Below are 26,464 nucleotides of genomic sequence, written 5' to 3' on the forward strand. Positions count from 1 at the left end.
GGCGGGGAGGGCTCTGGGCCCCGGCGGGCACCGTGCCTGTGTGCGAATGGAGGCGGGCGTGTCCACGTGGGGGTGCTCAGGGTACTAGGCACGGGTGGGGTGTGTGCAGGGACGGGGTTTCCACACTGCCATGTGCGTGGCATCACAGCCACCCCGGCCGGGCGCTCGCTAGGAGCTGAACATCGCGCTGGACACTGACGGGAGCGAGACAGAGGTGGCCGCAGCTCCCCAGCCCGTAGCGTCTTTCCGGGCGGAAGACAGCCACTGCCCAGGTGAGTGCGCGTGAGGAGGGCTTGAGGGGAGAAGTAGTTGTTGGGTGTGAGAGCTAAGTGCGGAGCAGAGGTCTTCCCGCAGACGGGGGCGGACGGGGGCGCAGACGGGGGTGCATGGGGGTGCGGACAGGGGCGGGTGGGGGCGGGCGGGGGTGTGCAGTGGAAGGCACCGGAGCCGGGACCGGGAGGAAAGGAGGCAGGCAGGAGCAGGTGCAGAGGACAGCCGGGATGGCGGCCAGAGCTCGCGCCCTACATGGGGTGGGGGGGGGGGCTCCAGCCCCACTGGGGGAACCCTGTTGAGGGGTGCAGTGTGCCTTCTAGGCAAAGGGACGCCAGAGGTAGAAGGAGGGTGTGTGTCTGGGACAGACAGGCCAGGGGTGGGCTGGCAGCTGCTGAGTGTGGCACAGGGTGGGCGAAGTGGCCCACGGCCTCACGGGCTGCAGGGGGAAGGCTGGGCTTTAAGAACAAGGTGGGTCCTTGGAAAGCTTCTCTGGGGCGCATGGCTTCGTCCGGCTCTGGGTGTGTGGCTGGGAAGAGGCCACAGGGCGGCTGGGTGCTCGCCTAAAGGTGAGGTGACTGCGGCCCTGGGGCTGCCGCACCAGGAATCCCCCCCGCCCAGTATACGCTCCGTTCTCTGCACTGGGACGGGTCGAACCCCACGGCTCCTTGGGCCTCCAGCTCCTGCGGGCTCCCGCGCCCTCCAGGGTGGGCTGGGTGTGCAGCCCACCCGGCGGACCCGCCTAGAAGACCCCAGCTGCGGTGGGACTTCCCGGACACCTCGAGCAGCCGGCACCCCACCCTCAGCTGCCTGTGGGCTCTGGGGCTGGGTTGCAGGTATGGATGCAGCAGGGGTGCCCCAGCCTAGGAAGCAGGGAGGGCCCTGCAGTGTAACCGCCTCGCCCCACAGCCCTCCCTGCTCGGGGGCGGGAGACGCAGATCTGATGGGTCAGGAAGGCCCTGTGACACCGGCTCACTGCGTCCCCCAAGGCTTAGTCGTGCCAGGCTAATTCTGGCCCCGCCTGGGACTCTCCCCCAGCCACCTTCCCAGACTGACCCCATCCTCTTGTGCTTCCCTGGAGAAGCTTCTGGACCATGGGTTCCGAGGACTCGAACCGGCCACAAAGCCGGGACCCCTCAGGTAGGCCTCCCACAGGCCTGCCCAGAGCCGCCCACACACCTGGGGTCTGCCCCCACTGGACTCTGGGCCTCCCCGGGTCCCCCCCATAGGGCAAGCGGGGGCCAGGCACGCACCCGACAGTAGGGTGCAGGAAGGGCCGGCAGGTCCTCTCTGGGAGTGAGGACGTCCCAGATCCTGACGGTGTGGCCTCGGTGGGCCCCCTGGCGAATCACCAAACCCTAAACCTTTGGGATACCGTGTCCGCCAAAGATGAGTGGTCCGTGAGCGTGGGCTGCCTTGGGGTCTCAGGAGTGCCGTCAGCCCTCGTGACCACCCGAACGAACTTGGACATCCGGAGGGAAGCAGCCCCTCTGTCCGGAGCCACCCACTGTCATGGCTAGGCACGGGGCAGGCTCGGTCCCAGAACCACCCCCGCCCCGCCGCCCTGCTCTGGGCCCCTGAGAGTGGGCTGTGCCCGCCGCTGCTGGGGTCCGGGTGCGGGGCTGTGGCTACCTGGAGCCCAGGTGGGCCACCTCCAGAGTCTGCATGTTGCCCGGGCATGTGGGCTGCTTCCCCAGGAGAGGGCGTGTGTGCCGTCTGGTCCCCTGACCTCACAAGACCGGGAGAGGAGGGGGGTGTGCCAGAGAGAGACAAGACACAGGGCGGTCCTCCCGGGCTCCTGGGACCCCCATTCGTGGGGAGGGGCCCCTGCCCCCAGCAGCAGAGACAGGGCCCTCTGTGTGTGGTGGGGGGGGGGGGGCGGTGACTGAGCTGAGCCCCTCCCCTGGGCCCCAGCCAGACCAGCTGTTCTCTGGGGTGAATACTGATCAGGAGCGCCGAGGGCGGACCCTTCTGGCAGCCCAGGCTTGCTCTGCCCTGCCCCCCATCCTGCCTCTCATGCCAGGGTCTTCTGTGCCCCCCATGCCCGAGAGGGCCCTCAGACAGCCCCGGACAGGAGATGAGGGGATGGGGGTCTCTGGGCACGCAGCGCCAGCTGGTACAGGGTGGGCATCTGTTAGGGCGGTTCCAGGTCTTCGCTTTCCCCCATCCCTCCAGTGAGACACAGAGCAGCTCCAGGAGCATCGTTGAGACAGGAGGCCTGGGGAAACTGAGGCACGGGCAGGGAGCCCTGCGCCCCAGGGGAGGCCTTGAATCTACGTCCCTGCCCAAATCGAGCAGCCCCCACTGCCTGGGCCTGGGCTCAGGCCTCCCACCTGGACGTCACCTGCCTCCCCCTACCGCTCCCAGGTAACCTAGTAAGAGACGTGAGAGCCCCTGCCTGGGCCATCGGCCCCCTTGCCTTTGTTACAAGGGACTTGACCACCCCCCCCCCCCCCCCACGTAACCCTGCTTCCCCTCTTGAGCCCTTGACCCCCGCCCGTTCTGCCTTCCAGGTCTGTTCACATCGTCCCTCTGGCCGGCAGGACCCGCTTCTCTGCCCCGGGCCCCCTGTCCATGCCCCCTGTGGCCCCTCCCTCCATCCTGTCTCCCCTCGTCTGCTGCCAGTGGACAGAAGGAGAGCACAGAGAGGCCTAGCATCCTGTCCCCGTGGCCCAGCACGGGGCACACAGCAGGTGTCTGAGCATCTGCTGAATGAATGTTGTAAGGGCCTCCCGAGTGCCGCGAAGTACCGTGTAGCTCTCCAGTGCTGACAAGCAACCCCAGGAAACGCGGCAGGCGCGGGGGTTCGAGAACAGCAGCGATGGCGTCTCCCAACTCTGGAGACCAGAAATCCGAATCAAAGTGCCACAGGGCCATGCTCTCTCCAGAGGCGCTAGGGGAGGGTCCTTCCGGCCTCTCCCAGCTCCTGGTGGCCCCACCTGCCGTCTCAACTTCCGAGGTCACCTGGCCTCCTCCTGTGTCTTCTACTCTTCTCCCACTTATAAGGACACGTGGCAATGGATTTAGGGCCACTCGGATCCAGGATGATCTCATCTTGAGGCTTTTTACCTTAATTACATCTGCAAAGACCTTTATTCCCAATAAGGTCCCATCCCGAGGCCGCAGGTGGGCCGCTATTCAAGCCGCTCCCAGGAAACAGGTGCGGTGAGGTGAGGGAGCCTCCCCAGACCACACAGCTGTTACCCCAGATCTGCCCAGGCCAGAGGACGGCAGTGAGCACGGAGGTGGGGACGGTACCCTTTGACCGTCTGGCTGAAAAGACAGGGGACCCCACGTCAGTGTCCATTTCTAGAATTGGCTCTAACGAGGTGACTTCACGGGAGAGGTCTGGAGTCCGAGACGAATGTGTCCCAGCGTGCAGGGGTGGGGCGGTGGCCCGAAGCGTCAGCCGGCCCGGGGCTGGATGTCAGCAGGCTGTCTCTGTGTTCCGGGGGGCCTGGCACTCGGTACCCCCCGCCCCACGCGGAGTGAGGATCCTCCCGAATGAGCTGGTCCTCCCTCACCTGGATTTCCAGTTGGCCGCACTCACTGGGCAGCTGGAAGGAGGCAGTATCCTAGTCCGGCTGCCCGGCCGAGGGGCGGCTGGGGCGGCGGGTATCCAGGGGGCGTTCCTCAGGTCCCCGGTTCTCTGACCCCCACCCCCACCCCCAGTGAGAATCGCAAATGCCCGCGGCTCCGCGTGTCAGAGTGCGGCGCCGTGAGCCAGGATCTATTGGTAGAGGTTTGTGCTGAGGGGGAGAAAGTGGGATGTCTGTGCGGCAAAGATGTACGGAAATGAGATTAGCACAGATTATATGTAAACTAGCAAGGAAACCGGGGGAGAAGACAGAACGTCCCAAAGCAGGTGAATCACCCACGAATCAAAACACAACACAGAGAAGGTGGGGACGCGCTTTCTGGCTGTTGGCGGGGAGGTGCCACGTGACACAGCCGCCCGCAGGACAGAACGTGGGGTGTGAGCCCCCAAACGTACCTGGAGGATGTCTGACCTCTCGGCGGCTGGATGACAGGGTTTTCTGTTTTTCTCGATCCCCTACAATGGACAGTTGTTGCCATGTCATCTCTTAAGGTTTAGAGGGAAAATTCCCTTGCTTTGTTGGGGACCACGATGACACATCCCTCAGCCATCCGTGGGGGCACTTGCTTCTCCGGAACGAGGCCGGGCAGACAGGGGTGGGCGGGCGGCCGGGGAGGCTGGCGGCCCAGAGCAGAGGCGACACTTGGCTCAAAGGGGCCCCTTATCATAAAGGTTTCCAGAGGGGAAAAGGGCGGCTTGGGGACAAATCGGGGCCGGAACAATAATGCTGGCCTTTAGACAGCGGCTCCTCTCTGCACTAGGAACCTCTCTCGCCTCGGGGGCGCGGCGGGGGCCGGGGCCACAGCTGGCTCTGGGCAGGTGGCTGTGGGGACCCAGCAGGAGCCGTCATGACCTAGACTCGGGAGAAAAGGTGGTCCTTACTCAGGGAGCCCTTCCCTCCCTCTGGCCAGCTCCCCTTGCCCACCAGCCCCAGACGGGACCCTTGGGGAGGGGACAGAGACCTCACGGCAGCGGTCAGCTGGGCAGGCCTCCACGGACGAGCGCCTCTCCTCCCAAAAGTGTGGTTGCGGAAGCTTCTCCCCCAACCGGAGGGGCCAGGAGGCAGGAGAGTGACCTCCGGGAGCCTGGGGTGCCTGTTCCCCACCTGTTCACTGTGCCTCCTGGGTCCTAACCCAGAGCCTGGTGCAGGGTCAGGACTCAGAATAGAGGCTGGCTGGCTCCCACAGATGGGAGCATGGATTGTGCTGCTTGCTCAGTTTACCCTGTGTGGAGAGCTCCCCATGATGCTCCCCGTGGTTCCCCCCGTAGTTCCCCCTGTGGTGCTCCCGGTGGAGCTCCCTGTGGTGCTCCCTGTGGCTCTCTCCGTGGTGCTGCCCGTGGATCCCCGGGGGGGCCAGCCCACAAATGGGCACACGACCACACTCAGGTCCGGGAAGTCAGTGCACTGCAGGAGGGAGGCCTGATAACCCGGGGCTGGGGGGCTGGGGGGCGGGGGCTGGGCAGCCAGTGGGGGGGGTCCTGGCGCACCAGCCGTGTGGGGGCTCAGGAGGCCCCGACGCCAGAAGGGAACCTCCTGTGGGCCTCTCCTAGACCCCATTCTAGAACATTCTCCTGCACTCCTCAGCTACCGCCGTCGCCTGTTTCTCCCGTCACACCACATATCCTGAGAGAACAGTAGCCTCCCTCCCATCCGCCCGCCTGCCAGTTACCCCTCGACACTCACCATGTGACTTTGCCGGCTACTCTGTAGGACAGCTTCGTCCCCAGGAGACCCCAGAAACCTCCTGAAAGCCCAGTCCGAAGGCCTCCTCCCCATCCTGCCCCTTCCGCATGCCCTTCCTCTCCGGGCCACCACAGCGCTACCCTGCCCCTCCACAGTGCCTCCCTGGCCCTTCCCGGGCACGTGGCGGGGGCGCCCAGCTCACAGGGGCACTGAGGGTTGGGGTGCTGGGGTCCAGGTCCTCTCTGCCGGGAGGCCACGCCAGGTGACTGGGAGGGGACCAGGTGACTCTGGCCAGAACAAGGCCCAGTTCCCTTGGGGGTGGGCAGCCTGGGAAGCTTCCGTCGCCCACGCCCCCGTTCTGGGGCTATCTTAGGGTGCCCAGCCCGACACTTCCTGGCCGGGCGGCCTGAGAGCAGCTGAGGGTCGACCCAGTAACATGGCCCCCAAAACACGGGTCCTTTCGGTGCTAACGGCATCCGGAGGCACCTCCCAGCCCCGGCTCAGAGGTGGTGGGGACACGTCTGAGGGAACGAGTGACCTCAGCTGGACACTAACGAGAGAGCCCGAGAAGGTGACACCGTCTCATTTGACCGCACGATGTGTGTTTCCATCCAGTAAATACGGACACCTGCTGTTTCCAGGCACTGTTTTCAGGCACCAGGGACAGAGCCATCAGGTCCCTGCACGCGGGTTTATGACACACGATGAGGGAAGGACAAGGGAACCGGGGTTCAGCCTCCCACAGTCGTGTGACGCAAGTCGGGCGAGGGGGGGAGAGCGTGAGGGGTCCCTGGATGGGGGGTCAGCTCTCTAGGGCCACCCGAGCAGCAGAGCGGGTGGGGGGCCATGTGGGGGAGAACGTTCCAGGTGAGAAAACGGAGGCTCAGGAGGAAGCAGCACCACAGTGACCACGCCAGGCGGCGTCTGTTGCCACGTGAACACGATATGGTGCGTCTTTGGAGCCACACGGACCTCGGTTTCTGTCTTGGGGACCACTTCCGGGCTCCCGAGCCTCCGTTTTCCCATCTGTAGGATGGGACGACAGTACTTCCTCCCCCCCTGGGTTGGCATAAGCATTACATGAGGTGACCGCACAATCCAGCCCCTGGTCTGGCACCTGAGGGCCCACGCCCCCAAGTGGACGTTCAGCGTGTCTCGTCCCCCGCAGGGGCTGCACATGCGGAAGTTCGAAAGACCGTCCCAGTGGCCCCATCCGACCAGCTCTCTGCACGTGACATAACCCCCACGGCCTGCCCTATGCAGACCGGGTCCCTGGCCTCTCCGTCCTGCAGGCGAGGAGAGAGTTTGGTCCGGTAGCCCGAGCAGCGAGTCCAGACGTTTGACCACTGGCTCTGTGCTCGGGTGGCCGCCGGTCCTGCACACGGCCCTTACACCTCGCTGGCCTTTTTGGAAGTCTTGATTACAGAATCCTCCGGACAGGACCCATCCTCCGCCAAAGCTCTCGGGGGGCGGATGGTGGAAGTCCCCTAAGGCCGACTCAGGGCTGGCCCTGCCGCATGTCCAGACCATCCCCCCTTCTGCACTCGAGTCCCGGGGCTGGGCTTGGAAGGGGAGCTGTGTCAGGGGTGCAGGAAAGGCTACGGAGCCCGTGACCTGAGCTGTATTCTCGATCAGGAGTGGGGACAACTTGGGGCGCCTGGGTGGCTCGGTCGGTTAAGCGTCCGAATTCGGCTCAGGCCACGATCTCGCGGTTTGTGAGTCCGAGCCCTGCGTCGGGCTCTGTGCTGACGGCTCGGGGCCTGGAGCCTGCTTCGGATCCTGTGTCCCCCTCCCCCCGCCCCCCGCCGTCCGTCCCCCCGCTGCACTCTCTCTGTTTCAAAAATAAACATTAAGAAAATTAAAAAAAAAAAAAGGAGTGGGGACCACTCAGGACAGGGTCCTGTGCCACTTTGGGTCCCCATGCTGAGCTACAGAAGAGAAGGCAGAGGAAACCGTTAGCAGTGGCCCGAGAAGTGTGCCGAAAAAGTGCAGAGGCCGGCGAGCCCCGCCTGCCGCGTCTCGTGAAGGCTTCTCTGCAGCCCAGCAGGGTGACGGGGCTCTGGGGAGGCCCCGCGAGACTGGGGCAAGGACGATCGGGCGACGGCTGAGGGACCTCTCCTCCAGCTTCGCGGGGGCCGCCTGCCCCGTGCCGACGGCCCGTGGCCGTGGCCTCCCGGGAGCTGTGCGCCGCAAACCAGTCCCCCGGGGAGGGCGCGTGGCAACTGCTCGGGCCCTGGTGGCTGGACTGGCGGGACCACAGCGCCGAGGATGCCGTTCTCCCGGGGAGCAGCGGGGCCCCGGCCGCCCTCCCTTTCGTCTCCCGGGGTGCCGGCCACCCGGATTCTCCCGGGACTCGAGGGATCCCAGCGCTCCCACTCCCGACCGAGTGCCCTGAGCCGGGAGCCGGGCGCCGGGGCCCCGGCCGCTCGGGGTTGAAGCCAGCCGGGCTCTGCCGCCTGGGCCAGTCGCCTCCCCTGCCCACTCCTCGGTTTTCCATCCATAAAATGGGCGCAAAAAGAAGCGTCACCTGTCAGGCTCGTGAAGAGGCCGGCAAGAGAGAATAAAGGCCGAGCATCCAGGGAACCTCTCCCCGCCCCCCCCCCCCCCACCGAAAAGTCCTGAAGACTCGTTAGGTCCCTCCAGGCGGACCTGCCACGTGAAGGGGAAGCTCCTGGGGCCGCGGCGATGGAACTGGCCTGCCCGAGAGCCGCCGGCCGCCCCACCTGGGCCCCACCTGGCCCCGCCGCCTCACCTCCCTCACCTGTGCCGCTCCTCCCCCGCCGCCCCCGGGTATTTCTGGGAGCGCGGGCGTCCCACGCGGGCGTCCCGCGCGTGCTCGGCAGAACTCGGCGGCAGGTCGGTGGCCGTGCCCGGGAGTGTTTCGCCGCTGCCAGCCTCCCGCCCCCTGGTGGACCCCGCGGAGGGTAAGACGGCGGCGAGGCGGGGGGGCGGGTGCGTGTGTGGTGCCCGCGGCGGGAGCTGCTTCCTCCCGGCCCGGCCCCCGGTCCCACCTCGGTCCCGGCCCCCGTGCTGACGTCATGCTGGGACCTCCTTGATTTTCGTGGCCCACGACAAGTGCCCACGCTGCCCTCGGCCGGCCGCGTGCGCCGGCTCCCGAGGGCGCGGGGCTGCGAGGTAGGGGGGCGGCGCTTAGGGGGCACGGAGGCGCGGTGGGGAGGCGGGGACCGGGAGGGGACCGCCATGCCGGGTGGCCGGGAGCCCAGGGTGCAGTGTCGGGTGGGAATGCCCCGGCCGCGCTGCGGCGCCGGTCGGGTCGCGCAAGCCCGGAGGACGCCGTGGTGGCGGGCGCACTCCCGCTCGGCAGGGGGTGGAGGGGGTGGGGAGGCGGGAACCAAAGGTCCCCTGGGCCAGGAGCGGGGGTGTGGGCGCAGCGCTCCCGGAGGGCCTGGTGCAGGGCGTACTCCGTGCTCCGCGCCAGCCCCGCAGAGGGGACGCCCTGCCGCGCAGCGGGTCTGGGGAGGGAAGGGGCGGGGGGGACCCTTCCCCGCCTTCCGCGCCCGCGGCAGGGTGGCCCGGACTCTGGGCCGCCGCCGTCACCGTTGCAAGCAAACATGCAACAGGAAGGCGGGGTCGAGGGTGGAAAGGGAGCGCGCGGGCCCGGAGAACCTCCCCTCCTCCGGGAGGACCGCGCTCCTGCTCCTCGGGCGGGGCCGGGGCTGGCGGAGAAGGAGGCTGGCCGGCTGCGCACACCCGGGAAACGAGGCAGCGCGTTCGGAGGAGAGAAGGGGGGGGAGGGGAGGATTACTTAGAGACGCCAAAGTTAAGCGTGCGGCCCGGATCCCGGCGGGGGGCGGGGACCCCTGCCTGCCTGGGTCACGCGAAGGGAAGGGGGTCTGGAGTCCAAGTTAGGGCTCTCCGGCGAGGGCCAATGTAACAAAAAGCCGGGCGCAGACACAGCCCCCCCTCCCGCCCCCCCCCCCAAACCCAAGCTTTCTGAGAAGCGGGAGCTGACCCCTGACACGTGTCTCTGCGGGGCTGCTCCGCCTGCACTGAAGGTTGGGGCCCACAGCTCGTGCAGCTGCCGGAGGTTTTGCAAAGCGCCCTCAGAATCACAAGAATCAGAGCGTGCTTTCTTGCCCGGAGATGGGGCGTCTGTCCAGGCAGACGCGGGAGCAGGTGCCGGGGCCCTGGGGTTGGGCAGCCTGCCCTCCCTCCCCGGGCCCACGAGCCTGCCCTTCCCGCTGGCAGACCTAACCCCCCCCCCCCCCACGGGAGGAAGTGGCTTGTACCAGGCCCTTTCCCAGCCTCTGGGTGACACAGACCCCCGGCGAGGGGGTCATTGGGCGCCCCGCCTGAAAGGTCGGGCAAGGCCTCAGTGCTAACAGCCTTTGGGAGGGGACGGGTCTCACCCTGTGTCTACGGTCCCACCCCCCTCTGCTTTGGGAACTGTCGGTGCCTAAGAGTTCGGGCTCCATCGCCAGGGCTGGCTTTGAACCCGGAGCTGGCCGCCATCCAGCCGTGTGGCCCCATCGGACACCTCACAGGCCAGTGCAGCTCAGATGGGACCCTGTGGGGGAGGGAGGGGCTTCCCCCAGGGACCCAGGAAGGCGGATGCGGCCACAGGGGGGTCTCTAGAGGAAATGCTGTCTGGGCAGACATGTGTCCACGTCTGGGCCCCGCAGAGACTTAAACACCCTCGTGCCCCAGCTGGAGCCGGGCTGGGCCGGTGTGGCCCTGTCTCCCAGGCTCTTTGGGCCCCGGATGGCTGCTGGGCCAGGGGCCCTGCTCAGGGCAGGGCACGTGGGGCTCTGCTGACTGCCACTGGACCTGTATCCCCCGTGGGTGCTCTGAGCACCACGGTGGGTGTGACGTGTCTCAGGCAGGAGGAATCAGAGAAAACTGGTTCTCAAAGTGTATCCTGGGGCCCTATGGGGAGCCCATGAGGTGAAGGTTGTTCTTACAACAACACTGTTGACCTGTGATTTGCTGTTTCCTCGCTTAGGTGGCTTTTCCAGAGACCACATGACGGTGTGGGTGTGTGTAGGGGCGTGTGGGGGTAGGGTGGGGTGGGCTGTGGGTGTGTGTGGGAGGGGGTTGGGGGTATGGGGTGTGAGGGTTTGTACTGGGGTGTGTGTTGGGTGTGGGGGGGGTTGTATGGGAGGGTGTGGGGGGGTGTAGGGGTGTAGGTGTGGGGGGTTTGTACTGGGGGTGTGGTGTGTGTGTGGGGTGTAGGGGTGTGGGGTGTGGTATGGGGGGTTGTATGGGAGGGTGTGGGTGTGTGGGGGGTGTAGGGGTGGGGGGGATGGGTGGGGGGTTGTATGGGAGGGTGTGTATGTGGAGGGGTGTAGGGGTGTGGGGTGGTATGGGGGGGTTTTATGGGAGGGTGTGGGTTTTGGGGGGTGTAGGGGTGTGGGGGTTGTATGGGAGGGTGTGGTGTGTGTGGGGGGGATATAGGGGTGTGGGGGGTGGTATGGGGGGGTGTTATGGGAGGTTGTGGGTGTGGGGGGGTGTAGGGGTGTGGGTGTGGGGGGTTTGTCCCTAGGTAGTGGTGTGGTGTGTGTGTGGGGGGATCTAGGGGTGTGGGGGGTGGTATGGGTTTTCTTTTTGGGAGAGTGTGGGTTTGTGGGGGGGTGTAGGGGTTGGGGGGGTGGGTTGTGGGGGTTGTATGGGAGGGTGTGGTCTGTGTGGGGGATGTAGGGGTGTGGGGGGTGGGTGTGGGGGGGTTGTATGGGAGGGTGTGTGTGTGTGGGGTGTAGGGTTGTGGGTGTGGGGGGTTGTATGGGGTTTTTTTTTGGGAGAATGTGGGTTTGTGGGGGGGATGTAGGGGTGTGGGGGGTGGGTGTGGGGGGGTTGTATGGGAGGGTGTGTGTGGGGGGTGTAGGGGTGTGGGTGTGGGGGGTTGTATGGGGGGCAGGACTCTGTCCTTGTGTCGCACGCATCTGAGTTTTAACTTCAGGCCTGCGGCGCCTTGAGAGCTGTGCCGACGTGAGCGAAAGCTCCCGGGGTCCCTGCCGCCCTTCCGGTGCAGGGGCTGCAGGGGTGAGACACGGGCTGCGCCCCGGGTCCCCCCAGCCTCCTTGGGAAACAGCGGCCGTGTGTCCGGTCCTCTTGCCCCCGGGGCCCTCGTGTGCCGCGTGACTGGGTTCTCTCGGGACGGCGAGGGGAACCCGAGGTTCCCGGTTTGGGTCTGAGTCCCGCGTGGGAAGGAGCGGCGGGGCCCTGGAATTTCTGGCACAGAGAGGCGGGCTGGGGGCGTGTCGGCTCGAGGCCCTGAGGAGCCAACGGGTGACACGGTGACACGGGAGCGACGCTGCCGGAGGCCCCTTCGAGGGCGGAGGAGGCCCTGTGGATGAGGCCCAGAGCGAGGGGCGGTGTACCCGAGGTCAGGAGCGCCTCCTCTGAGTCCGTGTAGCTGTGTGTCCCTGGGCAGGTGGCTTCCCCTCTCTGAGTCCGTGTCCTTGGCTTCCGGGATGGGTGAAGGCCGGCAGCCGTGGGTCCAGACGAGGTGTTGGGTCAAAAGCGATCTTGGGTTTGCGGGACTGAGGCGTTGGGGGGCAGGGGAGCGGGCGTGGGGGGCGGGTGTTGACCGGGGCCGGTGGGGGCTACCCGTGAAGGCCGTGACACAGACCTTCCCGCATGTCCCGAACCTGTTTATAGGCAGCTCTCAGCCCAGCCGGCCGGAGGCGGCTGGGCCGCTCGGGACTGTCTCGGGGTGGCTGCTGGCGGGAAAGCCTCTGGCTCTAGCTGGGGGCGGCGGGGGCGCCGCGCGCGGGTCTGGGAGAGCCGAGGGCGCAGACGCAGAGCCACGGGAGCCCCGTCCAGAAACAGGCTGCGAGGTGCCCACGGGGTCAGGTGCTCAGGGCGGCAGCCGGGCGGGACCCGGCGGTTCTCCTCCTCCCGCTCCGTGCAGCCGCGCTCTGGGTGAGGCGGGCAGTTGCCGCCAGGCCCGCCGTGCCGGGGAGGACACTGCGGCACGACGGGGTGGAAGGGCAGAGGGCCAAGTTCATCGCGGAGCCCGGGCTGGCGTGGAGGGCGCTCCCTCGTCAAGGTTCCCTGAATGGCTCTCTGCCCCCGGGGGCCTGGACCGCCAGGAGCTCACAGCCTGCTCTGAAGGCTGGACGCCTGGCCCCTCAGGGACGAGATGGGTGGTACACACACGGGCCCCCCGGCCCCCCCTCGGGATGAGGCCAGAGTTGTAGACACAGCCTTCCCTGTGCTGCGTGATGTGGCCGGTCTTCCCGCCCCCACTCCCACCACGCTGTCTCCTCACTGCCCCTGAAGCCACCCACGGGTCCTTTGCACCTGCTTCTCTGCTTGGGACACTCGCCCCAGACCTTCCAGGCTGCTCGGACCTCACCACGTCAGGGTTAGGGTTAGGGTTAGGATTAGCCTTTTCTTCCAGGCCCTTTACCCCCTTCTCACACCGTGTAGACAGTATGTACTTTTATTTTTATTGCGTTTTATTGTCTGTTACACATTTCTAGAATCGAAGCTCCCTAAGGTCAGAGACCTGCAGGGGGGTCGGCCAAGCACCACGGATGAGCAGGCGCTCGGGGACTGCCGAGGGAACGAGGGCGCCAAGGACAGAAGGAACTTGCTGGTGTATGTGTCCCTCCCGGGCCCCATTCGGAAGTGCCGATGTTCTCTCCTGGGTCCCTGTGGTGCACAGGGTCTGTCCTCGCTAGGTCCTCCACACATTTTCTGGCCTCTTGGAGAACCTGCCCCCCTCCCGCCGTGGCCCCGTCCCCCGGCCAAGAGTTGATCCATGGGTTTGCATCGGATGTTTTTTCCCCCTACAGCCCAGGCCCCATTCTTGATCCTGGTGCAAAACTCCCGGTGTTGCCCTGGAGTCTGGTGGTGCGGACTGGGGCCTGGACAGGGGCTCCTGAGAAGCGGGGCTCCGCGTGATGGGGACCGGGCCCAGAGCCCGACATGAGGCTCGATCCCGCGACCCCGGGACCACGACCTGAGCCCAAATCGAGAGTCAGACGCTCAACCGAATGAGCGACCCAGGGGCCCCCACCTTGGGTGGTTTTCATTTGCTGCTGACTAGTTAGAACGTCAGCGGCTGTTGGGGTTGTAAGTTGTCATGACCTTTCTGGAAAGCAGGTGGGCGGTGCAGATCGGGACCCCCTTAACCACCCCCACGTGGTGTCTTTTCTTCTGGGCATCTGTCCTGGGGAAGGAGAAACTCAGACTTTGGTAGGAAGATGTTCATCATGGTGTTTTTGGGAAGCCGTTAAAAACGGCATTTTTACAATAGAACGTGTAAGGACTTGGGAAGATGCTGGTAATATACTAAGTCTGGAGGATGTAGGATTGCACCGCACCGGCAGCTTAGATTTGTGAGAAAGATCTGCACAAAGGAAAACCTAGAGCTCTCTGCGGGCATTCGGGCCCAGCCCCCACCCTCCCTCGTAACTCTGGGGAATATATCTGTGTATACATCCGCCTGTGTGTACGTAGTTTCCTCTGGAAAAACTCGATGTAATTTTCCAGAGGAAAACGTACGGATGACGGAATTTGGGTGCACGTATATGTACGTGCACACGTACATTTACATGGATGCACACACACACGTATGTGTCCGTGTGAGCGCTCGGAACTTTCACGTTTCAGCTCGGGGTCAGCTGCAGGGAGTGTGGCTCAGGTCCTCACTCCGCCGGCGGTGCTGTGTTTGCAGCTGGGACCCCCACCCCGCGGCAGGGCCGGTCTCTCCTCGCCCCGCCCCACCCCACCCCCTCCCCGAAGAGCAGGCTTGGCTCTAAATGAAGAGTGTACCATCCGCTGTTCTGGCTCGCCTTGTTCTCTGTTACTTGTGTGCCTTTTCTCCGGCTTCTGGCTTCTTTCCTTGTGACCTCCCTGCTCTACTCATCTGCCGGTGGCGGCCTAGCTTTTCGGGGTGCGTATGGTGGCGGAGGGGGCGTCGTCTCTGAGGGGCACGGACCTCTTAGTCCTCCCTGTAACGCGGAAGGAAAACTCCACTTTGTGAACTGACTTTGTCCCGTTTTCGGCCCGTCTGTCCCCCCCCCCCCCCGCCCCCCCCGGCGTGTCCCCTCCCGCCGGTCTGTCCCAGCCCTCAAAGCGCTCTTTGTTGCACGGTCACATCTCCCTATTTCTGGCCTTCTGTGGTTGGCACGTGTGCTGGGAACCTTCTGGATCTGGGGGCTGCCTGTCTCCCACGTGCTCTCGCCTGCTTCCAGCTGGCCTGGCGACTCAGGGGTCTGGTGCTCGTCCTCAGGCAGGCGGGGCCTCGCGAGGAGGGCTCATAGGTGGGACAAGGAGGCGCTGTGGGGCCCCTGGCGATGGGCTGCCCTTGGCCATCACAAAAGGACAGGAACGGCTGGTTGCCTTCTTGGGGGTGCCCCCTCGGGCTTTGCAGGGGCTCCCACAGCCGTGGCATAGCTGTCCTTCCCGGGCGCCCCCTCCCATCTGAGGGGCGAGTCCGTGGGAGTGGGCACTGGGGCTCCATGGAAACAGGCTCCCCACTGGGGGTGGGGGAGTAGGACCCTTCCCTGAGCTGGGCGCTGGTGCCTGTGCAGCGGCCAGAGAAAATGTCCTTCTTCTGCTCCTCCTGCCTCAGAGACCCGGCCCCTGTTCTCAGTGTGCGTGTCCCCCTCCCCAGGGTGCTGCCAGGCCTGGAGGCGTCCGAGCCACCCCCTGCAGTCACCGAGGAGGCCCGACACCGGGAGGGGCCCTTGGCTCAGCGTCCGGCTGTGGGGAGCCTTCGGCGGTTCTGATCGGCCCGCAGGAAGGCTCCGGAAGAGATCGTGGCTGTCCCCTGTGGGGTTCATGGGCAACAGCAGGGGCTCCCCGGAGCGGCCGGGCCCGCCATGCTGCAGTGCAGGCCGGCCCAGGAGTTCAGCTTCGGCCCGCGGGCCCTGAAGGAGGCGCTGGTGTCCAGCGACCCCACCCTGCGGCGTCTCTACGCGTCTGCCTTCACCCCTGCGGAGAGGCTGTTCCTGGCCGAGGCCTACAACCCCCAGAGGACCCTCTTCTGCACGCTGCTCATCCACACGGCCTTCGACTGGCTCCTCAGCCGTCCCGAGGCCCCCGAGGACTTCCAGACCTTCCACGCCTCCCTGCCGCCCCGGAGGCAGAGCCCTGCCCGGAAGCACATCTACCTGCAGCCCATCGGTACGAGGTGGGGGGGCTGCGTACCCTGGGGCGCCGGGCCCGCAGCGGGTGGGCATCGTGGAGCCAGCCGCGCCCCGCTGGGGAGCCGGAGTCTGAGTCTCGCACAAGGCAGGGTGTCTGGGCTCCGGGCCGGGCAGGGAGGCCCCCGCTGGGACCGGGCTCTCCGCCCGCCCAGCTCAGACACCGCTCTGGAAGCCAGGGACCGTGGGGCCTTTGCGGCCGCGTCGTCCCTCCCCTGTTGCGCACGGGGTGTGCAGCCCCAGGCGCTGTGCCGAGGCCCTCCAGAGACTGCGTTCCTCCCAGCCCGCCTGCCCTGTGTCCGAGGCCAGGAAACCGGCCCCGGGAGGTCACCTGACCTGCCGCGGACGCCGAGCTGGCGATGGGCACAGGTGGGGTTTGAACGCAGGCTTAGTTGACCCCGAGGCCGTGCTGGGGAGGCCGGCCGGGCCTGGCGAGGGTAAGCGTTCTCCGCGAGGCCTGCTGGGCAAGGGCTGGGGCGGACGAGGGGCCTTGGCCGGCTGTCCACGCGGTGAGGGCAGAGAGGGTGGCGCCTGGCTTTGCGGAGGACCGACCACCAGGCCCGAGCAGAGCTGAGGGGGCCAGAGGCCTGCGGCCACCCTCGTTCTCCAACCCCTTGCGGCCCGTCCGCCGTCCCTGGCTCGAGCTGTGTCCGGCAAACAGCGCCCGAACCATCCGCTTCGTTCTGTCCCCTGCCAGCAGCTCACCGGGGCCAGCGAAACCCTCAGGAGCAGACGCGTGGGCGCTCGTTAATGTGCGTTTTGGGGGTTTCCAGCCAGACGCCCGCCCCGGGCCCCTGCAGCCGGCCCTCGCTCGGTGTGCGTCTGTCCTCCTGCGGCAGTCTGGTGTGGCTGCCCCGGGGCCTCCTGCCCGCACGCCTCCCGTGTCGCGCTCTGCTCCTGCCATCCGGCCAGCCTCAGCCTCGGGGACTCTGGGCGCCGGCCGGGGCCCCCCTGCCCCTCCCTGAGGGGCTCCCCACCTTCCAGACCTCTCTCATCGGGGCGTTGCCCTTTCTTGCGGCTTTCTCCTTTCCGTGAAGGCAGGTCCACGGTGGCCTCCTGCGCCCGGTGGCCGCGGCTGGCGGGGGGGCGGGGCGCAGGCGGGTGGGGGCGGGGCGGCTGACGGGCCGTCCCGCCCCCAGATCTGAGCGAGGGCCCGGCGGGTGGCGCTCTGCTGGAGTACCTGCGCGACTGCACGGAGGCCTTCTTCCTGGGCTTGCAGGTCCGGTGCCTGCCCTCGGTGGCGGCCGCGTCCATACACTGCTCCTCACGTCCCAGCCAGGACTCCGACAGGCTCCAGCTCCACACGGGTGGGTGATGGGCGCGGGGGGGGGGGAGGGCGCGGGCCCTTTCCACGAGGCAGAAGGCGGGTGGAAGGAATCCTCGCCCCGTTTCTTTGAGGGGGGGAACCTCTATTCCCCAGGCTTTTGAAGAGCAGGGCTAAAACCAGCCTCCTTCCCCGTCTGGAGGCCAGACGACCCTCCCAGCGTGCGCTGGAGACCCCAGGGCATGACGGGTGGGGGAGGCAAGCCCTTCTCGGGCGCCTGCCGCCTTGTAAGGCACCCCTGTAGACTTTTGTCCTGCACGTGTCCAGCCCCCACCAGCCCCCAGGTCACTGGCAGCTGGAGAGCGGGCGGGTCGCGGGGCACAGATGGGCCTTAGGCGCTCAGATGTGCGGGGCACCCGGACTCCGGTCTAGGGAGGCCCCAGGAGCAGGCTGGGCACTTTGGATGGCGCTGGGGCTGGAGGGCCCAGTGTCTCAGCCGTGGTGGGAAACCCCTCCGGCCCCTCCTCCGGCTCCACGCAGGGCCCCCCTGCTCCGCCTCTGTGCCTTTTCTCTCCTTGGGCTGTGAAGCCCGTACATCGAGTTCCTAATTTTAGTTCTCCCCTTTCCATTTCTGCCGTTTCTGGTGGGTTCTTTCTCAAATCGGCAATATATATATTTTTTTAACGTTTCTTATTTTTATTTTTTGAGAGAACAGGTGCGCACCAGTGGGGGAGGGGCAGAGAGAGGGGGACAGAGGATCTGAAGTGGGCTCTACACTGACAGGCTGCCCACCCCGAGCCCCACGCGGGGCTCGAACTCACGAACCGTGAGATCATGACCTGAGCCGACGTCAGACGCTCAACCGAGGGAGCCACCCAGGTGCCCCCAGCAGTGTCACTTCTTAAAAATACCAGTTTCCCGCTAAGATTTAAGTTCGGTATGGATGGCCACAAACACAGGTGCTTTTCGGTTCCGCCGTCTGGCGCGTGCTGGTGGCCTACTCGTGGTCTTTCTGTTCATTCTGTCTTGGTATTTTCTCTCGTTAGCTGGACATACTACTTGGAAACTTAGTTTACCTTTTTGGAGATCTAGTGGCCTGGGGTGATGTGATTCGTGCTGGGTTCGTGCCGGGGGCGGGGCTCGCTTTTCCTCTGCCAGGCCCCTGTGGGTACACAGCTTTTCTGGGCCGTCCGTGGTCCTGGGAGCGGGGTCTGCCACCCTCCCTCGTCTCTGAAGGGGCCCAGTCTTAGCTAGTCTGCTTCAGTTCTCTCCTTGGATCCAAGTTCTCATCAGGTTTCGGATTTTTTTTTTTTAAATCCTGTTTACTGAGGCATAATTCACATGCACTGACATTCTCTGTTTTGCGTGTAATGGCCCTGTGAGCCTGGACGAGCACCCCCGTGACCCAGTTGGCATTGTCATCAGACTTAGCTTGTTTTGCCTCCCAAGACGCGCTTGGTCCCCTGTGGCCAACTCCGCTCCCACCTCGGATGCTTTAAGAAGCCGTGTTTTGTATTTCACTCAGCTTCTCTGGTTTATCTTCGGCGGGAGGGCTGGTCTCAATCCCCAGCGCGCGTGACGAGTTGCTGGCACTGAGTTTTCAGGGTTGACAGGGAGCTCTTGGCTGGGACAGGTGTCATTCTAATGGTAGCATGTCCCTTTCTGTGTCCCAGGCTGCAAGTTCGTCACTCTGAGACGCTCTCCTGGCCATGGACCTTCCTGGCCCTGCCTTTGTCCCCTGCCTTCAGGACACTGTCCTGCTGCAGGCGTGGTCCCCGAGCCCTGTGTCTCTGTCGACCCACCACAGCACCTTCAGACCTCTCTGACCCTCTGCCTCTTCTTTCTGGGGACCCTAATGATTGCACTGAGCCCTGTGGCTCCTCTGTCCCCACAGACGGGATCCTGTCTTTCCTGAAGAGCAGCAAGCCGGGCGACGCGCTGTGCGTGCTGGGCCTCACGCTGTCTGACCTGTACCCCTGCGAGGCCTGGAGCTTCACGTTCGGCAAGTTCCTGCCAGGGCACGGTGAGCCTCCGCCCCGGCAGCCCCCACCTCGGCCGAGCTTGCGGGGCCCGTCCCGGGGAAGACGATGGGAGCACGCGGACGGAAACCGCTGCCCCCGAACGCGCGGCCGTGCCCTTCCTGCTCAGCCCTGGGCTGCTGCCGGGGGGCCGGCCTGCGGGAGCCGTGCGTCCTGAGGGGTGGGGTGGGGGGGGCTCTGCTCCTGCGCCCCCGGGTGAGGTGACCCGCGAGCCCGTGTGTCTCCACCTCTCCCCAGAAGTGGGCGTTTGCAGCTTTGCCCGTTTCTCGGGGGAGCTCCTGCAGCCGGGGCCTGGCACCTCGGAGGCAGCCCCGGTCCAGGCGGCAGCCGAAGGCCCTGAGACACCAGTGCAGGACCCAGGCCAGACACTGTGCTTCAGCGCCCTGGGGCTGGCCCAGTGCTGCAAGGTGGGCGTGGAGGCCAGGGTGTGGGGGTCACCGCACAGGTGGAGGGAGGAAGTGGGCAGAAGCACTGGGGGCTCTGGCCGGTTCGGGGAATGTGCCAAGGATGTGCGATCAGACACGGGGGTGTGAGCAGGCAGCCGCTGAGTCCCCTGTCCCGCCCTCACCGGGACCACCCTGCTTCCCTGTAGAGAGCGTAGGAACGAAGGCCGAGCTGCCAAGACCTTTGCCTAAGGTCACTCGGCTGGGCAGCGGCAGAGATTCGAACCCGTGTCTGTCTGATGCCCCAGGGCCATCCGTCTGTGCCCCGTGCGGTCAGGACCGGGACGCGGAGGGCTGATGGACCGCTTCCCGGTGGCCTAGGCCCCTCTGGGGCGTCCCGGGGATCGGCTGCAAGGTCAGTGGCGGGCCTTCCCCCGCAGGTCACCTGCCACGAGCTCTGTCACCTGCTGGGCCTGGGGAGCTGCCGCTGGCTGGGCTGCATCATGCAGGGGGCGCTCAGCCTGGAGGAGGCCCTGCGGCGGCCCCTGGACCTCTGTCCCATATGTCTGCGGAAGCTGCAGCACGTCCTGGGCTTCAAGCTCATCGACAGGTACAAGGTGAGCGGCTCTGAGGGGGGGGCCCCCGGGGCAGGGACCGCAGCAGGCCAGCGCCTGGGCTGGGGCCCCGCGCGGGAGTCCGAGAGCAGAGGATAGTTGGGTCCCGGGTGTGAGAACCCCAGGGGAGCAGACGGACCCGCGTGCCTGCCGGTCGGCACCTTCCTGCTCTGCTGGGCAGTGTGTGGCGCCCGAGCCTGGCCCGTGGCGCGCACCCAGCAACGGTGGCCGTGGCCGTCGGGGCGCAGGGGGGACAAAGGGTGGACGGCTCTCCTCAGGCAAAGATGGGAAATACCAGCTCTGAACGGTGGGTGGGTGCTGGGCGCGCCCACCACGCCACCCCTGCGTCGGCCGGGGCCGCCGGCTCCGGTGGTTGGGGTCCGCGCGGGAGGAGACCCGAGCGGGCCTGGCAGGGGGCGGCGGCACTCTGGACGCGCGGTCCTCTCCTGCCCTGCCCGGTTTGGGGCGAGCCGCGGGCGCTGCTGCCCTCTGCTGTCGGCCGGGGGCGCGGCGCGGGGCCTGTGGGCGGAGCCTCCGCGGCGGGAAGCCTGCTCGGCGGACTCCGACTTGATTCTGAGTTCAGCCTCCAGAGGCCGGCGGTGTTTATCAAGGCCTCTCCACCGAAGAGCTTTGGCTTAATTTTAAAACCAAAAGTTTTAAGCCAGAAGCTGTTTGCGGTTCTGGGAAAAACCCCGGAGGCAGGCAGCCCGGGCCGCGACGGGGTGGCTGGCGGGGGAGCGGGGTGCAAACGCTCCGGGGAGGTTGGGGGGGGGGGGGTGTGCTTCGTGGCCAGGCAGCCCCTGGACGGGGAGGGCCTGCGTGTGTCACAGGCTCCCAGGGGTGCTGCGGCTCGGGGACCCCGCTTTGGAGGACCCCCAAGCTGCCCCCAGGAAGTGGCCTGCCCGCCTGGAGCGGGGAGCCCACAGGCAGCCCCGCTGAGGGTCCTCGCGGCGGTGGGGCGGGGCGAGCGTGCTGCCAGGGCGGCGACGGCCAGGCGAAGGGAGACTCGGCTCTGGCGGTAGCTCGGCGCTCGGCACACGCGTCCTTCCGGGGCTTGGTCATTGGGCACAACCTTCCGCGGCTTCCACCCCGGAGCTGCTGTGCCCTGGGTGGCGCCTCCCCTGCGAGTTGGTGGAGGAGGACGGGGCCGCGGGGACAGCTCCCGGGGACTCTCTGGGAGGTGACCTGGGGGTGGGAGAGGGGCCGGCCGGGAGCGCTCTGTGCCGGTGCACGCCTGCTGGGGACAGAGGCGTGGGCCGTAGTGGTGGTGTCTCCCGTCCTAGCACACGAATGGGGGGGGAGTGGGGGGCGCATCCGCCAGGGCGGAAGCCAGGGTACAACGAAGTAGAAATGGACAAAGTGAGGAGTTCTGGGTGTTTATTGTTGTGAAGGCAGCCTGAGGTCAAGTGCACACTCGGTAGAATTTAACTGCTCCGGAGCTGGCCCCACACGGCGCTTGGCGGGCACGGGGGCCGGCAGCGCGCGGACAAGGTGAGGGATGGGGCCCAGGACACCCAGCCCGTGTCTCTCCCTCACAGAGACTTTACGCCTGGACTCGAGCCGGGTCGCGGCCCGACGCGGATGCAGGGGCGCCGTCCGCCTCGGAGGAGACTCCGCCCTGCAGCGCCGACTCGGGCCTGAGCTGCGACAGCGGGTCGGAGCCCCTGACCCCCGACACGTGGAGCCACACCTTCTCCGCGGGCCCCGAGCCGGAGCCCGAGGAGGGGCTGGGCTCCCCGGCCGCCCCGGACAGCCCGGCTGGGTGCGGCCCCGCCGTGGACGCCATCAGGGAGCACGGACGGTGGCTGGAGCGCTGCATCCGGGCCCTGGAGCGGGAGGTGACGGAGGAGGAGCTGGCGCAGGTGGATGGCGCCGTGGAGGCCCTGGCGGGGTGGGAGATGTTCACGGGGCGGCTCCCGGCCCCCAGGCAGGACCCGCCCTGCGGCCGAGACGGCTCGGGGCTGCGCCGGGTCCTGGGCGACACGTTCTCCTCCCTGAGGAGGAAGCTGAGCGCGCGCAAGCTGTCCAAGGCGGGCTCGTCCCCCGGCCGCTGGCGGGAGGAGGGGAATTAGACGGGGGCCCACCGCCCGGCGCTGGCGCCCGGAGGGGAACATCGCGTGGGGCCCCGCGTCCTGCCCCCTCACCCCGGCCCCTGCGGAGGGTCCTCGGGCCCAGCCTGGATGGCGGCTTCCTGGGCCTGGGGCCCAACCCGTGTGCCCATCTCCACCCCCAGAGCGGGGCCTTCTCACACTCACGGCTTTCCTGTCCTCAGGCCTTCACGCTGTGTCCCCGACACCACCTCTGCCTGCTGTCACCCTTGGTGTTCTGACAAAAGGGGCCTGTGGCGTTGACAACTCGTTCTAACAAGTGTTGAGGCCGTGGGGGGCCGGCTGCCCCGGGGGGTCAACTGTCCCCGTTTACTTCTGTCAAACTTTGCTTCCCGCATCTGAAATCCTTCCGTGTGCTCCCATGTCTGCCGGCACCGGCTTCACTAGCAGGGGGCCCCTGGGCCTGCGGCGAGAGAAACCTCTGGTTGCAACAGCCGAGGAGCATGGTCACCTGGAAGGAGGCAAGCAAGGGGGTGGCTCTGAAACGTGGGGGGCTAACAAAAACCGTGTAAAATACGAAACACAATGCAGGTTGCAGAGTATTCGCCCCCCCCCCCCCCCGCCCTGCCCCAAGCAAACAGGGTGGAAGGTTCCTTGTAATTGGGCACCAGGCTAGGCTGTGGGATCCCAGACCCCAAAAGGCCCAGCATAGATATGGCCCCAGGACTTGGTTGTGGCTTCTGGGAGGCATCGCTGGGACCTGGAGGGAACTGATGGAAAGCGGGGAGAAGATGAACAGCCAGGTGGGCAGAAGGGGGGCCCAGGACCTGAGGGAGACCCAGGACCTGAGGGAGACCAGTCCGGGGCTGTCGCTGTGAGCATGCACCCCCCCACCCCCCAACTTTAGTGCCTTAAAGCCCCAACCCTGTGCTTTGAGCTCAGGACTTTGCAGTGGGGACAGAGCCTGGGGGAAGGCAGGTCCCTGGGCCTGGCTGCGGGGTCTGCCGGGAGGCCCCCAGAGCATCACCCTCACTGTACCCCAGCTCCTGGGTCCTACCTTTGAAGGGTGGTGGCAAGGTCCGGAAGACCATGGGGGATGGGATCACCTCCTCCGCGTATGACCTAGCTTCCCGGTCCCTTCCGTCTTCTGCCAAAGGTCTGTCTCCAGACCGATGGACTCGGGGAGCTGGGGGCCTCAGGGGCTCAGCATGTGCCATGGGGGTGACGGCTGCGGGCGGGAACGTGGGGAGAATAAAACTTGGAGGCACCGAGACCAGAGGTCCTTCCTACATCAAGTACCACTGCAGCGGGGGGTGGAGAGCGGTTGGAGACGGTCCCCAGGGGAGGCGGCTCCGGCGGAGGTCGTAATGAACGCCATCTGCTCGGGCAGAGTCGCGGGTCACGAGCCCTGGCGCGGCCGAGCACCTCACCCGAGCTGACCCGCAGGAGCTACACACCAGGCTTCTGAGAAGCCAGGGCCTGGGCTGCTTTTTGTTTTTGTTTTTTTAAAATAAACACACCAAGTGGACTGTACTGCCTGGAAGGTCCGTATCAGTCTCAGGTCCCCGTGAGTCCCCAACATCCCTGCGGGCCCAGGCCAAGAGCGAGAAGGGAGCTAAAAATACTCTGGGGTCACGACATCATCTGCATTGCGGTTCCTGTGTGAGACGGGGCCAGGAACGCTGCCCGCACCTTCCGAAGCAGCATTAACACATCAAAACTGTTCTAATGAAGCTGGAGGAAAGGCCTGGCCGTTTCTGGGCCCCTCCGCCCGAGCGCCTGCCACCCACACGCTGCCAGGGTCCGAGAGAGGGCTTGGGGGCCTGTTCGTAGGTTCTCCTGGGACGGCTGGTTCAGACCTTTCTGGGAAGAACAAAATTTCCAGAAGGGCTTAAAAATAACCCCCCAAACATGCCATGGCTCAGCCAAGCAGCCTAATGTTAAAGCTGAGTCCAAATTTAGATCCCATCAAGTTCAAGAGAGGCCACACCCTTCCAGGGGTGCGTGCGCCCACATCCAAGGTCCGAGCATAGAGCCCCGACAGGCAGTGGGGGGGTGGGGTCGGCTGGAGTCAAATCCACCTGGGAAAGGACCCGCCAACCTTCCTACAAATAAACTGTGCAATCGAATGAGTCCTCCCAAGCCCCAGGGACTTTCTTACCTCCATCCTCCTCGATAACCCTGGCAAGAATGCTGCCCTCCTCCGGAGACCTGGGCTTGGGGTCGGCCGGAGACTGCAAGGCTGCAGACCTGTATTCTGGCTCTTTCTTAGGAGCACACAGGTGAGTCCGAGGAGCAGGGTGGGGGGCAGCAGCCGCAGCACATTGGGCTGACTCCCTGCAGGTCTGGGCAGCCGCCTGGGTGGGTGACCAACACCCTGGGGTGAGTCGTCCCCAGCTGAACGGGAGCGTCCCTGGGAAAGCCAGGAGGCCTCACCAAGCAGCTCCCAAACTGGAGCTGGAAACCCTTCCGGGCCGGGCCTCAGAGGTCACCTCTGCCAGGAGAGGCCCAACCAAGCCCGGAGACTCCTGATCACGGTGAGGCGGCTACACAGGTACAGGGAACTGGATTCAAGGACGCCCAGGGAAAGCGCAAACTTCCAGCCCTCAGAGACCCCGGCAGAGAAGGCGGACCCTCAGGGTCAGCTGGAGCACAGCTCACGCAGCCACCCGGTCCCAGCACAGCACGCAGCACCCTGATGCAGGAGGAGCCGGGATGACCCAGGTTTAGGTTTGAACTCGCTAGTGGCTACAGACGCAAAGGGAAACAAACCTGTCAGGGCTCTGTTTAAAAAAGCAATTTCCAAGAAAGGTCCTGGGGTCACTAGCGTTCCGTCCAATCCCAGCTATCCCGCCTGGTCATGACCAGGGCAACCCTCGACTCGCACGGCCGGGGCCACGTGCCTGCCACGGGCATGGTCCCGGGGGGATCCGTGACCCCGCCTCTGCTGGGACTCCGGGCACCCACCAAATTCCCTGGAAACATCATCGGCCGGGTTCCACGTCAGGACTCCACGGGGCTGCTGCCCACGCATCTCCGTCGGGACCCTTTTGTGGCCGTGCGTCACCTGTCCCCGGGGGCTCCTGCCACGCTGACTGCTCCTGCTTCGCGGGCGCTGTCCCCTCCCTCCGGCCACTTCCTCGGCTGGCCACGGCACACACGGCTTCCTCCCAGGTGCCCGGGACACGCTTCATGGCACTGCTCCCCCATGTCTGTGAGTCCGGGTAAGGGGTGTCTCACTGGCCCGAGGTCAGCGGGGCCGGCCACGGAGCTGCGCGTTGCTCACCAGCTCGAAGCCGCCGCAGCACAAGCGGGCACACGCTCACCGGCCGCCACAGCTGGCCGACAAAGCAGAGGGCTCCCGGGGCGCTTGATTCCGTCTGAGGCCGACGTCACTTTGATTTCCCACCTTCAGACTTGCAGCAACAGAAGCTGACCTCCTGGTTCTCGCCACACCGGGTCAGAGTGAGAGAGCTGTCAGCTGGACTGTTCGTGACCTTTCCTCGTGGACACGGCCTCCCACCGGGGGCCCGTCGGTGGGCCTGCTGCCTTCGTCCCTCGGCCCGCCCGTGGGGACGCTCCTGGGAGCTGCATGTGACAGGCGAGTCACGGAAGCCGGGGGGCCAGAGCTGGGACGCACGGGGTCGTAGGAGGAGAGCGAGAGCACCGTGTGGGGTCCTGAGCCTGCAGAAAGGAGGCGCCTAATGTCAAAGGCAGGAACACACCATCCTCCGTCCACTTGGCCTAAGTGTGCAAGCAGGAAAAATACAGGGAGGGACACACGGGCCTCAGCCACGTTCTACCTACATCCCTTGGGAGTGACCTGGGTGCTCCCCCCGAACACCCCACTGGAGACACTTCACCGAAGGTGGGACGGTGGCATCCTGGCTGGCACGCGGCAGCCCTAGCGGGACGGGAGGCGGAGGCCCCACAGCGCTACCTCTCGTTCACTCTGCCCTCGGGCCTGCCCTCCCCTGCTCCGGCTTCTCCCTGCAGGGCTCGGGAGGTGGAGCTCTGTCGTCTGGCACCAGCTTGTCATGGGTCCCGAGCCCTGCAGCCCATGGCCCCGTCCCCAGGAGCCCTCTCTCAATGGCACCAAATTCGTCCAGATTACATCCGCTCCAGTCACAACCAGATTAAACTGCTTGATGGGCACTGTATTTTTTTTTTTAAAGATTTTGTATTTAAGCAGTCTCCTTGCCCAGCGTGGGCCTGGAACTCCCAACCCCCAAGAGTGGTGTTCTCGACTAAGCCAGCCAGGTGCCATCATTCCTATTTTTAAAAGCCCCGAAGCCAAGGGGAAACATACAACCTGAACGTAGGTATCTCTGTGCCGAGGCTCCGGACAACTGTGCCATGCGGGGAAACTTCCATGTAGTTCAAATTTTCTGAACCACTTCTGTGTGACATTATCGTTCTCAAATAAATAAATGCTGTCAACCTGAA

The 26,464-nt window shown here is 65.7% G+C and overlaps 1 protein-coding gene across 8 annotated transcripts; it reads left to right on the forward strand.

Annotated features, from left to right (window-relative positions):
* On the forward strand, positions 1-26,464 carry AMZ1 (archaelysin family metallopeptidase 1). 8 transcript variants are annotated; one of them, XM_045047357.1, is made up of 9 exons: positions 6-272; positions 12,998-13,115; positions 15,139-15,650; positions 16,810-16,977; positions 18,829-18,957; positions 19,211-19,380; positions 19,797-19,973; positions 21,509-21,832; positions 22,243-26,464. In XM_045047357.1, the coding sequence occupies exons 3-9, from the start codon at positions 15,347-15,349 to the stop codon at positions 22,297-22,299; spliced, it is 1,329 nt and encodes a 442-aa protein (XP_044903292.1). In that variant the 5' UTR covers positions 6-272; positions 12,998-13,115; positions 15,139-15,346; the 3' UTR covers positions 22,300-26,464. The 8 variants fall into 8 exon arrangements, 7 of the variants coding, with proteins under 7 accessions (XP_044903291.1, XP_044903290.1, XP_023102080.2 ...); XM_045047355.1 differs by lacking the exon at positions 22,243-26,464 and having other exon boundaries at positions 4-272; positions 21,509-22,178; XR_006590907.1 differs by lacking the exon at positions 19,211-19,380 and having other exon boundaries at positions 4-272; positions 21,509-24,300; positions 24,573-26,464.

Source organism: Felis catus, chromosome E3, assembly GCF_018350175.1.
Source record: "Felis catus isolate Fca126 chromosome E3, F.catus_Fca126_mat1.0, whole genome shotgun sequence".
In the NCBI taxonomy this organism is placed as follows: domain Eukaryota; kingdom Metazoa; phylum Chordata; class Mammalia; order Carnivora; family Felidae; genus Felis; species Felis catus.

Excerpts from the sequence above, each read along its gene's own strand:
- AMZ1 (XM_023246312.2), top strand. The coding sequence starts at position 15,347 with ATGCTGCAGTGCAGGCCGGCCCAGGAGTTCAGCTTCGGCCCGCGGGCC. Across the intron at positions 15,651-16,809 it reads CATCTACCTGCAGCCCATCG|ATCTGAGCGAGGGCCCGGCG; the intron begins GTACGAGGTGGG and ends TCCCGCCCCCAG. Across the intron at positions 18,958-19,796 it reads CAAGTTCCTGCCAGGGCACG|GTCACCTGCCACGAGCTCTG; the intron begins GTGAGCCTCCGC and ends CTTCCCCCGCAG.